This window comes from Vulpes lagopus, chromosome 4, assembly GCF_018345385.1.
Source record: "Vulpes lagopus strain Blue_001 chromosome 4, ASM1834538v1, whole genome shotgun sequence".
Lineage (NCBI taxonomy): Eukaryota > Metazoa > Chordata > Mammalia > Carnivora > Canidae > Vulpes > Vulpes lagopus.
The window spans coordinates 62,192,364-62,206,481 of NC_054827.1; the positions used below are offsets into that span (position 1 = coordinate 62,192,364).

The following is a 14,118-nucleotide window of genomic DNA, read 5'->3' on the forward strand; positions in this document are numbered from 1 at the left end:
AAATCTGAGCAGTGTTAACAAGTTGGCAGTAGTATTTGCATAATGTGGAATCAAAACTGTATCCTTTCATACCACATCTGAAATTCCCTACCCATTTTAGTAAGTTAAATTAAGAAAGAGAAAATCACAAGTATAAACTATATCTAAAAGCCAACAGCAAAGCAATAAGGTAATTAACAGCACTATTATGAATACAGAGAAGTAGAATTCAGCCAAGAACAGGCATTAGTTTCCAACGGCTGTAAATTATTCCATTTTTTGGAAGCACAAACTGACGCTAATCAAACACAAGTGTATACATGTGTGTCAAGTCTTTTTTCAAAAGAAAATTGTAGATATTGAGGACTTAGTTCTCTGACTTTTCCTACTTCTTTTCGAATATCTTTATTTAAAGATATTTGCAGTATGAGTATAAAGGGACATTTTTAACAAGACCCACAGGTCCAAGCATAGCCCTATCCATCAGAACATTAAAGCAACATGAAAAGTGGCCGAGGTAGGAACATACCCAGTTATCTATCTACCGGCCAAGTGGATCCTCCAGAGAACAACCTCTTATCTAGGAAATCCTATAGAAATAGGAGATTCTATATATCCAGGCTAAACTACTGCTCTATTTTTTCCAAACCCCAAACCTGCAGGAAGGCTGAAACATTAAAGGATCAACTGATTAGTTCTTTTGTCTATAACTAAATTAATATTGCAAGTACACCGTACTGGCTGGGAAAAAAAATTAAAATGGTCTAGGACAGAGAAGACAATACAACTATTCTAACAATGTAAATATGAGCTTCTGAAAAAGGGCACTGCCGCTCTGGCTGTATTTCTCCCTTTTACTTTAACTAAAATCCATTCATTCTACAGTTATTGAGTGAGCATGTACAAAGTGACTGGTATGAAGCTAGAAGCCAAACACGAATGCAGTGTAAAATATTATTTACAGGACCTTCTTGATCTGGGGCATTTTTAAGGTACTTTTCAGAATGCTATGTGGATAATTCAACTTTTCCATGTTTAATAAAAAGCCTGTACCTACAGAAAATTCAAAGATACCTCACAAAATAGTTTGGAAAGAGTCCCATCTTGCCTGGCAAAGATACAAACCTGGTCTCCTGTCCCAGAGCACGAAGCTAAGATCCACATCATGATTCCCAGGGACAATCAAAGAAATCTAACCTATCCCTAAATGGGAATGTTCTAACCCACTGCTTACCATGACAACATCCAAGACAAAAAAAAAAAAATATATATATATATATATATCTTATATATATATATTTTTATATATATATAAAAAAATATATATATAAAGCACTCAGCTCTATATATATATATCTAGCTCAAACACTCAGATCTGAGTCCAGGATAGAACATAGCACTTGATAAATATTAGTTGCTATTATTAGCATTATCATCTTCATCAGTCTTTAATTACCCCTTCCCCATCTCTACAATCAAAGCATGTAAAAGAGGAAATAAAAGATATTTCTAACATGTAAATTTTGAAAAGTACACATTTATTAAAAACATTTAAATAAACTATCCTACATCTCAAACGCGTTGGTAACCCAAAATTTTGGTTTGCAGAGAATTCATTCTATGCCCCTGTTACGGGCCAAACCGTGTCCCCTCAAAATTCCCCTGTTGAAATCCTAAACCTCGGTACTTCAGAATGTGACTCTATCTGGAGACAGGGTCTTTCAAGAGGTGATCATGGTCTACCTAGGTCAAGAGGATGGGCCCTAACCCAGCATGTCCTTACAAGGAGCAGCAATTAGGACACAGACACACACAGAGGGAAACCACGTGAAGACAGAGGGGGAAAATGGCTCTGTGCACGCCAAGAGGAGAGGCCTTCAGGAGAAACCACCACGGCTGACACCTTGATTTTGGACTTCCAGTATCCAGAAACGTAGGGAAATAAATTTCTGCTGCTTAAGCCATCTTGTCTGTAGCACTTGGGTACGGCAGCCCTAGCAAACTAATAGAGCCCTAGAAAAAAATTGGCATTGTTTCTATCTGAAAAATGAAGATTGCAATGTGGGGAGAATTTATTTTACCAAGTACCATCATAATATCTAATTGAATATATATCTACCTCCATATTGCAAGACTAAGCTAAAAATCAAATAGATGTAAGTAACACCCACTTCTGTACCACGCTATTGTCATATACGTGCAGCAAGGACCACGTACATTCTTGAAATGGCTCCATAACAATTACTTGTCTTCAAGATATCACATGTAACATTTACCTAAATTTTAACAAAGGTCAACACTAAGCCCCTCATTATTTGGCTGTTAACTCAATAAGAGAAAAGAACTATGAACCATGGAATGACTCCAAAATTAATTTAATAATAAACTCTAGTAGTCTAGCATAGAAAGCAAATTTTTAAGAAATCCTCTTATGAAGATGACTAAGGAAAAAGGTTCTTTTTTCTTCTTTTTTTCAAATACAACTACTTGTTTTCATCAGTTGTAATTTGTTATTGGCTAAGACTCTTTCAAAGAATAGTTTATCACAGGAGTTTTCATAAAGAAGTCGCAGTGACTGATGAATCCACTTTGCCTTCAACAATCATGCAGAAAATATGTCCAAGATATTTACGTGAGCCAAAATACGTGCTCAGAGATGTCAACCTAAAAGCCTTCCATAAAACTCATCTATAATAGATACTAATATCACTACAATATAGCACAATTAATGAAGAATGAACTAAAAGATAGCCTCTTGCAGTTTTCAATATTGAGTAACATAACAGTAAATTAGCTTTTATTGCTCTTATACAATAGAGTAATCAAGTATTCCCTTTTACACCGAATTGGCTCTTTCTTTTCCTCAATTACTGTAAAACTACAATTGTATATTAACATGAGACCAATCGGAAAGATAGTATTTTATGAAGAGTTGTATGGGATGAATTTTTGCGACATAAAATTATATCCCTACCTCTGGATTTAATCATCTTAGGACATTGAGTTGCAAACTGATTTACTTACGCGGTCAATTCACAGCCTTTTTCTTTCCCTTGAATACACTTGGAAATTGAACCAGGGCTAGCATAGTGCACAGAATACCTTCCCACTTACTCTTGTTTCCCCGCTCACAACACTCTAACCTGTGAGACAGCATTTTAAATCTGGGTTTCACCGTTTATAAATAAGTGGGGGAAATATATCAAACCAAGAATTCTTTAATCAGAAGTTCTAGAGGGCGGGCGTAACTTCAAATCTGCTATTGCTTTCATTGCAAAAAAAAAAAAATGTTAAGTTCTAAAATATAAAGCAGGGTGAAGTTGAAAACTCTCCTGCTTATTTTTAATGTGTGTGAACAACTGAGCACCTCGTAACTGTTCACTGACAAAACACCATTTTTTTAAAAATTTGACTCTTGGTCTAGTTTCAAGGTCTAAAGACTTTGTGGCGGTCTGAGCCTCTCAAGGAGCACCTAGTTTAACTTGGTTCAAGGGTACACAGAGCCCCAGTTAAGGACCTGGGCAAGGGGGTCCCATCCTGAGCCCTGCACACTCGAGCGATCTTCCCAGTCTTCCTCTGACCAAATATTTCCAGACAAGAAATGCACAAAGCAAAGACCCTGCCCACCCAGAGCCTGCCCTGCCCTTCTGAGTCCCAGGGTCCAAAAACTCTGTGTTCCAACAGCGCCAAGCCAGGGTCTAGAGCCGGCCAGGGGCCCTCTATGGGTCTCTCAATGGAGCAGTCGGCCTGCAGGTGCTGACCTCCCCAGCCTGAGCAGTGCGCAGGGGGTTGCAGTTTGCAGGGGTGTGGGAAGAATGTTGGGGTGTCTGTATGCAAAGCCCCTCCTGGTTTAGGACAGAGCCGTTTCTGGGGAAGGGGGCTGGGCTGCCCCAGGCTGGCTCTTCTCAAACACACACCAGCACATTCCAGTGGGGAACTGGAGCCTGGTCAGTCTCAGCCCACACATGGCCTTCCTGATAGCTGTGCTTATTTCTCAAGGCACGAGGGAAAGACCTATTTTATTTAGCAATGTATCAGTTTGATTTTTAACTTTTAAATGTTTAAATCAAGGCTCTGAGAGTCTCCAGGTATTTCTGCCCCAATTCCTACAACCTGAACTTCAAAGCAGTCAATTCTCATGAATCCAGCACCTGGTATGAAGCCTAAACCATCAAGAATTCAGTTAAGTATGTGATAGAAGAGTGAAATGTATGGCCCAAAAGGCCGGGGGGGGGGGGGGGTGATATATGAAGTATAGATACACACTTATTCAACTAGAAAAGAAACCAAAAGGAAAAGACACAGCACACTTAATCAGTTCTAATGCATTCACTGTTCTGATGCTAACCTAATAATCTTTGACCAATTTCTTTGAAGGTTCTATTTTCTATTTAAAATGGCTCTGTCGGGGGATCCCTGGGTGGCGCAGCGGTTTGGCGCCTGCCTTTGGCCCAGGGCGCGATCCTGGAGACCTGGGATCGAATCCCACGTCAGGCTCCTGGTGCATGGAGCCTGCTTCTCCCTCTGCCTGTATCTCTGCCTCTCTCTCTCTCTCTCTGTGACTATCATAAATAAATAAAAATTAAAAAAAAATTTAAAAAAATAAAAAAAATAAATAAATAAATAAAATGGCTCTGTCGGGGATCCCCGGGTGGCTCAGCGGTTTGGCATCTTCCTTGGGCCCGGGGCGTGATCCTGGGGATCTGGGATCGAGTCCCGCGTCAGGCTCCCTGCGTGGAGCCTGCTTCTCCTTCTGCCTGTGTCTCTGCCTCTGTGTGTGTCTCTCATGAATAAATAAATAAAATCTTCAAAAAAATAAAAACTAAAAATAAATAAAATGGCTCTGTCAGCCCTAACATGACTTAAACACATATCCCAAACAAGGCATGCCCCTCAAACCGCTGCTACACTGTTGTGATTCTAACTGCTATAATAATGACTTTTGAGGGACTACATTTATTCTACTCAGTTAACTAGGTACCATTAAGAAAACATAACAAATTTTGAATAAAAAATAACTACAGCCAGATAATAAACATTTAAAAACTACAACTTAAGGGGATCCCTGGGTGGCTCAGTGGTTTAGCGCCTGCCTTTGGCCCAGGGGGCGTTCCTGGAGACCCGGGATTGAGTCCCGCGTTGGGCTCCCTGCATGGAGCCTGCTTCTCCCTCCTCCTGTGTCTCTGTCCCTCTGTGTGTGTGTGTGTGTGTGTGTGTGTGTGTCTATCATGAATAAATAAATAAAATCTTTAAAAAAATAAAATAAATAAAAATAAAAACTACAACTTAAGCTTTAGGTTACTTCGGCTTTGACATAATATCCTCAAATTTAAAAATAAATACAGGGGATCCCTGGGTGGCTCAGCAGTTTAGTGCCTGCCTTTGGCCCAGGGCATGATCCTGGAGACCTGGGATCGAGTCCCGTGTCGGGTTCCCGGCATGGAGCCTGCTTCTCCCTCCTCCTGTGTCTCTGCCTCTCTCTCTCTCTATGTCTATCATAAGTAAATAAATAAATCTTTAAAAATATAAATAAAAATAAATACAAACAGGAATAAAATAAGAAAGCTTATTTTAGTAATTAAGTTATTGTCTGCCAACAAATGGCCAACAGGTTTCTTCCATCAATTCTCAAATCCTTCCATAGTTGACTACGATACCCAGTCTTACACTTAAGGTATCACATACCATCTTAATTGGTATTATCATAACTCAAATTAACTTTAATTTCAACATTTCTATTTTAAGTTAAGCATAAACCGTGAAAGAGTCTTAATCAACGTCCTGTTCCAGTGTATTTCTTCAAACACAAACAAAGCCTCTAATAAGGCAAAGCAATAAAGCTAATAAATTTAAAGGACTCTATGGTGAAAAATATGAATGATACGCTGTTCCCACCAGGAGAACAGGAGAGAGATTCTCAGAATAGTCATCATCTGGATGGAAGAAAAAGGTAGTAGTTCCCAAATAGAAGGAAGAACATATGGAAAAGACACTAAGCCATGAAGGTCTGTGTCCATTTCAGGGAGAGTGAAAGAAAGGCAGCCGGCGAGGCTTGCGAGGCAGGTACATGGGAGGAGTACGGAGAGAAATAAGAATAGAAGTGGGGGTCAGATCACTGAAAATCTTCTGAACCATTCTTGATTCTTACTGAAAATTTAGGAGGAAAGAAGTTAAGAAGTTAAGGTCTCCTGATCTATGCTTTCAAATATGGGGGCTCTGTAAAGGAGAGATGAAGATGATAAAGTAGAAAACAAACAGGAAAGGAGGCCCCGGCAAAAAAAAAAAAAAAAAGTCTGCCAAAAAAAAAGTTTGAGGCCCGAGGAGGCAAAATGAAGAGAATATGCTAACTGACGAAAGCTTCCAAGAGAGAGGACAGAGAGAAAGTCAAAGATGGGGTTGGGGTTTCCCAAAGATCTACGAGACTTTGGAAACCTATAAAACCTGCTGAATCCTATAAATGCTTCTGAACTTAGGTTTCCGGAATAACCTCACCTTTTTTCCAGGTGATTCAGTGTCATCTAATAGTGTTCAAAGCATATCAGCTTCACTTCCACTAAGTTGTTTGAGATACAGCACTTTTTGAACCCATGTAAGATGCTGTCACTGGAAATTCTATCCCACACCACGGGAGCCATCAGCACGACTATCAGGACAGCTGGGGTTTTGTTCATCCTGCAGCTGTATACGGATAATGTCCAATTGTGACCCCTTACTATGCTGCTTTTCTAAATGCCCTTTAAAAGACCTGCGTACCTCGATATCTGACACCTGCGATTGTGAGATAAACCTCCACAATAATTTCTAAATCTGGGCTACAGTTACTTCCCTGCCTTGTTAAGGACTCTACCTAGGAGCGTCAGTTCACATGGAGTAGGACCCTTCAGGCCTCCGAAGTCTTCCCCAAACAGAGTTTAGTGATTTGAAATGAAAATGGAAAGGGTCCATCGTATGAGAGACACGGTCAGAAGTAAAAGGAAAAAGTGACTTCCTTTCGAGGAGTGACTCTTAGGATAGGAGGCTGTTTAGCCTTACCATCCAGCAAACGCTGGGCAAATTATCAAAGTTTCTCAAAGAAACCATTTAAAAGCTGGGAAATACTGCTTCTACATGACTTGCTAATTGTAAAATATGTAGCAATGAGGAGAACCACTCACTAGCTCGTGTACTAACGTAGTATTTAAGGACCGGGACATCCGTTTCAATGAGCACAGGCCAGGAGGAAAGAAAGGATGGGAAATGGTGCGGTGAGGGGTCTACTGTTGCAAGATAGTTAATAAAATGTTTTACATGATTAATATTAAAGTAGATGACGCCTGACCCGGAAACACTTAAAAAGACCTTCTTCCAATAGAAGCTCTGCCTGTGGTTTTCGAAGAATCACCTTCAAGAGACAGTATTAATTAAGGGTCACAGGCCCTGATTCCAGAGCTGGACAGCTTGGATTCAAGTCCAGCCCTGCCGCAAACGTAGGACTTGGGCTCTCTTCTGCCTCGGTTTTCTCATCTGTGAAATGAGGGTAATAACAGGACTTTTTGTCATAAAGTTGCTGAGAGCAGTAATGGAGTTGATACAGGTATAGAATAGTGCCTGAAACCTAGTAAATTCCCATAAGCACTAATAAGTATTTGCATAACTGGCACTCTGGTGAGCCCTGAAGCACTCAGATTTGAAACGCAAAATAGGAGAACAGAGACAGGTCTGAAGATCCCCTACGTCTCCAGCGGCCACTTGATATATGGGCTCCTAAGGAATGCAGCCCAGAGACGCAATAATCAGACTTTTCCTTCTGAAAAGGAACCTCAAAATACCAATTCTAGAGATCTCTGAAAAAGATAATTCTAAAGAGCCATGTAAACACTTAACTCTTAATGCCATCCTTTTCGTAATTAAGTTTGCCAGAAAAAATACAGGGTGCCAAGTTAAATTTGAATTTCAGATAAGTAATGAATAAATGCTTAACTGTAAGCGTGTCCCATTAAGTTATTCGGAACACATATATACTAAAAAAAAAAAAAAAAAAAAAAAAAAATTCATTTACTGGAAATGTAAGCTTTCCTTTTTTTTTTTTTTTTTAAGTTAAATCTGGCAACCCAAGGGGTGCCTGGTGGCTCAATGGGTTCAGCATCTGACTCTTGGGTTTTGGCTCAGGTCATGATCTCAGGGTCATGAGATCAAGCCGCATATGCGGAAACCATGCTCAGCGGGGAGTCTGCTTGGGGCTTCTCTCTCTCTTTTTCTCTCTCCCCCTGCTCTCTCTAAAATAATAAAATCTTTTTAAAAATGTGGCAATTTTATTAACAACTCACGGTTCAGATAAATGCGCTGAAGTAGTTAATGCCCATAAAGAAGAAAATCCTCTGAACTAAATTAAGTATCTCAAAGCAGCACGGTAAATAGAAAGAACAGAGACCTTAGAATGAACGAGGTAAATCTGAGCTTTAATTTGCCACCTTGTGCCAATTTATCACTGATAGATCTTGAAAAAACGAGTATCCCTACCTTAGCCTCCCTGTCCTCACCTGGTAAGAGGGGTCTGATTTGCCAGTTTTGTGGGGTGCAGAATGGATTACACGAAGCCACACACACTCGACACTCCCCCAATACAAGACAGGCAACGACTACTAGTCCCCGATTCCCTTCTTCCTCATTTTCTCTTGGCTCCAGAAACTCAAATTTCCCATCGCGGTGGCCAAAACCAAAGAACTCACTGTATCCCTGGATCACTAAACAGAACAAAGTCCTCCCGGAACTGTGCCTGCAAACAAACCTCCCCTCTGCGGCCCATCTCCTGCCACTCAGCAGGCTCCTCTGGCAGCTGGAGTCCAAGCTTCCCCGGCTTCCACCCCCCTGACCATTACCCGACCGGCCGACCAAAACCCTCCTCTGACTGTGCTGAACAACGACGAGAAGAAGAAACCTTTCAAATAACATGTCACTGTCATTTCTTCACATTTTGGGTTTTTTTTTTCTTCCACTCTTTAAGAATAAGGGCACACATGGGTGCCTGGGTGGCTCAGACAGTTCAGTGTGACTCTTGATTTGGGCTCAGGTCATGATCTCAGGGTCCTTCAGGCTCTGCACTCAGCAGGGAGTCTGCTTGGATTCTCTCTCCCTTGTTCACACTTCTCTCTCTCGCTCTCAAATCTTTTAAAAAAAAGATTAAGGATTCAGAAAAAAAAATTAAAAAAAAAAAGATTAAAGACATATAAACTCATTACAAATTAAAATATAATGCTAAATACAAAATTCTTCCCCTCAAAAAAAAAAAAAAAAAAAAAGAAATCCTACTCATGTGAATAAATAAAAACTCTGTAAAAGAACTATAAAAAAAAAAAAAAAGAACTGCAAATGCACAAAATACAATGATTTTCCACTGTGGCTCTTGTGCCTAGGTCTCTCTCTTATTTGGAGTCATACCACATGGGGGATTATTTTCTAATGTTCATTTTACAAATTGCTGAACTAACAATATGCTGTCCAACTTTCCATTTAGTATACCTTATCTGCTCTCTACACACTGTGGTTTCTTTGAAGGAAAATTAACTAAATATTTCAGCAGTTTAAGTACGTGGGAAGCAAAGAATTAAGATTGTAGATACAAAGGTGCTGTAATTGTGTTTTAATCAGCTTATTAAATATAACATGAACATGTATCAATCAACTAACATTTAATTTCATGGTCTATGATTCAAACTTTTCAAAAGCGTAACAGTACAAAGTTATCAGCATTTACTTAACAATTCCTTTCCAATTTTGTTTTAACTCATGTAAACCACATAAAATATTGTATGACAACTGTTATGTGTCCTCATGTACTGGAAGACATAATTAGGAATTAAAACACGAACATAAATTGAAATTTATCTGTCTTGTGAGATATCGGAACCCGATCAAAAAAGAAAAACACCCACATATATAAAAACTCAGAGACATAACTCTTAAAGTTAGGGGACCCACTATAGGAACCTATTAAGTTTTTTTCAAATACCCCTATCCCCAGCAGACAAAACTCCACCGATGAGACAAATCATGGAGCTGAAGTTGGTTTTAAATTGTTGCTGCAGAAAATGCAAACAAATCTCTATAAACCTCATTTAGAAAGTAAATCGCCTAACCGCACATCATTTAGGAGTATTATACAAAGATTTCCCATTACGGAGTCACATTTTGACTTGGAATGTCTGCGCGCACACTTCTCTCTTTTCCTCCACTGAGAGTGTGGTTCTTCATGATCCGAACGATTCAGCTTTTCACAGGATAATTTAGTTTACCTAAACTCCACTTTTGTTGAGGAGCGGTGAAAATTATTAAGAAAAATCAGAGGGTTTGGTCCTCTAGCATTTTGCTGGATTATCAAAAATGGCTTTGGTTTTAAAAGGTCTGCGTCTGACCATTATTTTTTTCCTCAAGTGGAGGAGGGCAGGAGGGTAAGGGTCATTAACATCCTTTACTAAGACAAAAAGGTTGGAGGGTGGTTGCTAAGACACCAACAGACAGATCCATCTATTGCAATCAGGACCAGGTATTAGGGCTATCTCCCGGCAGAACAAGGCTAACAGCAGCAGGAACCCCTAAGGCAAACACACAAAATCTAAAAGGCACAGGCAGGCAATCCCTGCCCCTGAAAAGTTTAATATCATCTGTTGCTTGTATTTAAAATTACAAGGCACCTTTTAAGGGTTTTTTTCAGGGAATGAGTGGCTCAGTGGTTGAGCATCTGCCTTCTGCTCCGGTCATGATCCCAGGATCCTGGGATGGAGTCCCACATCCCGCATTGGGCTCCCTGCTCAGCAGGGAGTCTGCTTCTCCCTCTCCTCTCTGTGCTCTCTCTTGCTATCTCTGTCACTATCTCTCTGTCTCCAATAAATAAAATCTTTTAAAGAAATGTTTATTCAGGGGGGATCCCTGGGTGGCTCAGAAATTTAGCGCCTGCCTTTGGCCCAGGGCACAATCCTGGAGTCCCGGAATCGAGTCCCGCGTCGGGCTCCCAACATGGAGCTTGCTTCTCCCTCTGCCTGTGTCTCTGCCTCTCTCTATCATGAATAAATAAATAAAATCTTTAAAAAAATGTTTTTTTTCAGAGAACAGGAGTAAGATGAAGGAAGAGATGGGGAGGGAAACTAGAGAAAAGCCTATGTCAGGGTCGAATGTTTCATCTGAGTCTGCAGAGTCACATTGCCTGGTTCAGTAGCTTATCTACTGAATAGCTAGACTGAATGCAGCTGCTTACTATTCTGGGCATTAGCAACCTGGTGGTTCTGAGACAAAGTCTGAGCCCTCACTGAGCTTACCCTCCAGCAAGGAGATGAAGCAAAAGTGCCGTAGACGTTTACATCTCTGCCTATGTGCAAGCGTGGGCCAGTGAGCAGAGTTCAGGAAGCTGCAAGGGGGCACAGGGACAGGTGGAGAAGACCTCACCTGTATTTAGCGATTATTAGATGCCAAGTGTCGGGCTGGGCAACGAGCACAGGCTGGGAGAGGAGGCACTCGTTCTCTATCCGTCAACTCTACTCCGGTGGGAGGGGCAGGTAAACTAACAGAATTACTGTGGTGCCACTCACTGCTCCCGTAAGTGTGACACGCTGGCGACACCGAAGAGTGGCACTAAACTTCCAAGATGTTTACAAAACACCTGCCACACTGCCTGGTGAACTACATACTTTATTATTACAAGTAAGTGCACGTGTTAGAGAATTACAAGAAATGAGACGGGTGGAAGTTGAGGATGGCAGAAAGGGGAAAAGATAGTTAAGTCTTTAAAAATTCTAAAAAGGAGGAGAAATGGGGTCACACAAGGACTTGCAAGGCACACTGCAAGGTGCATTTACAAACCTATACGGAATCTGATGTCCTTGAATCACATCTCACTCCCAACTACGGGACGAGAAGTGAACTTGTTCAGTTGCAGATGGTCGGCAAAGAGCGGGGAGGACAGTTTACACACCACAGGGCTCTGCTGCTATTTCACTCTATAAGGGAGTATTTCAGAGTCCATGAGATTTACAGAAAGTCACCTGTAGTCCCACAGGCAAGCTCGGATCCCATGTGTGAAGTGTGAGCACCTCACCTCCCCGTCAGTCTACAGGTAAACCAACGTGCTTTCCAGGACACAGACCCTAAATGCAAACGTGCTTCTTAATCCAGCTACAAGTACAGAAATGGCAAAAGGAACTGTAATTAGATATGGTTTTCATCACCTTTTGTATTTACTTGATAACTAACTCCTGCTTTAAGATGCTACTCCACCCATACCATCTGCATTTTACGGACACACAGATGTTCCCAAAAGACTAGGGGACCGGGATACAGCAGAGCCAGGATGCCTGCCTCATTCCGCCTGGCCCCAGAGCCCTGCAGCCCTTCCATGATGCCTAACCATCAGAGTCCTTTTGTTTTCATTTTTAAGATTTTATTTATTTATTTGAGAGGGAGACAGAGTCAGAGAGAGAGAGAGAGAGAGCACACGAGCCAGGGGGCAGAGGCAGAGGGAGAAACAGGCTCCCCGCTGAGCAGGGACTCCAACGCCACCGTGGGGCTGGATCCGAGGACCCTAAAATCATGACCTGAGTTGAAGGCAGACGCTTAACCGACTGAGCCACCCAGGCGCCCCCAGAGTTTGGATTTGAAGGGACAGGCTAAGATTAAGGAGGACGATGATGCAAAAACATTTAAGAGGTAAAGTTAATAAGACTGACAGGTGTTTGTAGGAAAAGAAGACACAGAAACCAAGTCAGAAGCTGGTGTGACAACTGCTCATCATAAATTTCCAGAATAACACTGATTTCATATATTTCATATCTCTGTGTGTACTATTGAAATACTATGGAAATTCAAACATTTTAGCATCCAAGCTGTGTCCAAATACCTCTCACACCCAAAAGCAGCACACACGTGTGCACACTCATACACACACACACACGACTTCACCAAATCACAAGTCCAAACATAAAGTAACAAGTCCTACTGTCTTAGAAACAGAAAGGAACACATGCCAATAAACCAGCGAGAAAGAATGTAAGTCAGAGATTCATGAATATAGGGAGTAAAGAAAAAAAAACCTTCAAAGTACTAGATGAATAGTGGGCTCTTGGATAGTAATGATGAAATGGAGAAATTGAGAAAAACAGAGAAGTGTAAATATGTCCTCAAAAGAAGTCTTTGGAAGTACATTGTCCTAAAACTCCTGTGGCAGGATTCAAGAAGTATTTACTCTGTCCCAATGAACTCACACTAACAAATCTATAAATATTTCCCATTGGAATTTTAGCAATTTCCCCTTACCTTGGGGAAAAAATTCCCAAGCCCCAATAAATAACAAAAGTTGTCATATGAGATAATAACAATAATGATAATGATAGCAGTTACTCTGGGGCCATGCATCACATCTTTATGTGTCACGCTATGAAGGAGACACTATCCTAACTCTTCCTACCTGGAAAAACACTTACTTCCACCTTCAGTAACTTGCCTGAAGTCGTCTCACACTGACAGGGTTGGGACTCCAAACTCCGAGCGGCCTGACCAAGGCTCTTTAACCTCTTTACGGCGCTTCTCCGTTTTAAAGATTCAAACGTTCCCACGAGAATTTTACATTTTTTAGTGAAGAGTTTATGAACACAAAATAATTCTCCCACATAGTATTTTTTACCAGAAGTAACTACAGTGAACAGTCAGCACCTTAAGTCAGGGTCACTCTTCAGCCCCAAACTAGGACCTTCTTGTGTTTATCACTATTTTAAACGGCACAAGTACCGCCCATGAGTGCCACCTAAATTGATAAAATTAAAACTCAAGATACAATGACATATAAAAGGAATATGTTACTGTGACAAGTCAGCAAAGGAGGTCTCAAAAATCTGAGAAATCTGCTCTACTAGATTCTCATTAACATACTCTGTGCCTACAGGGGCTTAATAACCTGTATTTTTTTTTTGAAGTGCAAATTTTACCTGGGTCATTATGGGAATGAGGCACCACAAAGACTTGAAGGGGCTTAGCGTCCCATTCATTAAATAAATAGCTAATGTCAAATCCTTGTTTCCAAACTCCACCATCTGGATTGTCGAAAGGAATTAGACTGTAAACATCCAACATCTAGAAATATAAAGGACAAAATAAAGGAGAAAAAAGAGTAAGTTT

At 40.7% G+C, this 14,118-nt stretch overlaps 1 protein-coding gene across 1 annotated transcript in view; it reads right to left on the reverse strand.

Moving 5' to 3' along the window:
* The window catches only part of MAN2A1 (mannosidase alpha class 2A member 1), a 161,144-nt gene that overhangs the window by 119,782 nt on the left and 27,244 nt on the right, over nucleotides 1-14,118 (reverse strand). Inside the window, exon 3 of the mRNA XM_041752130.1 lies at nucleotides 13,929-14,073. Within this exon, the coding sequence (XP_041608064.1) occupies nucleotides 13,929-14,073 (145 nt within the window). The remainder of the gene's footprint in view (nucleotides 1-13,928; nucleotides 14,074-14,118) is intronic.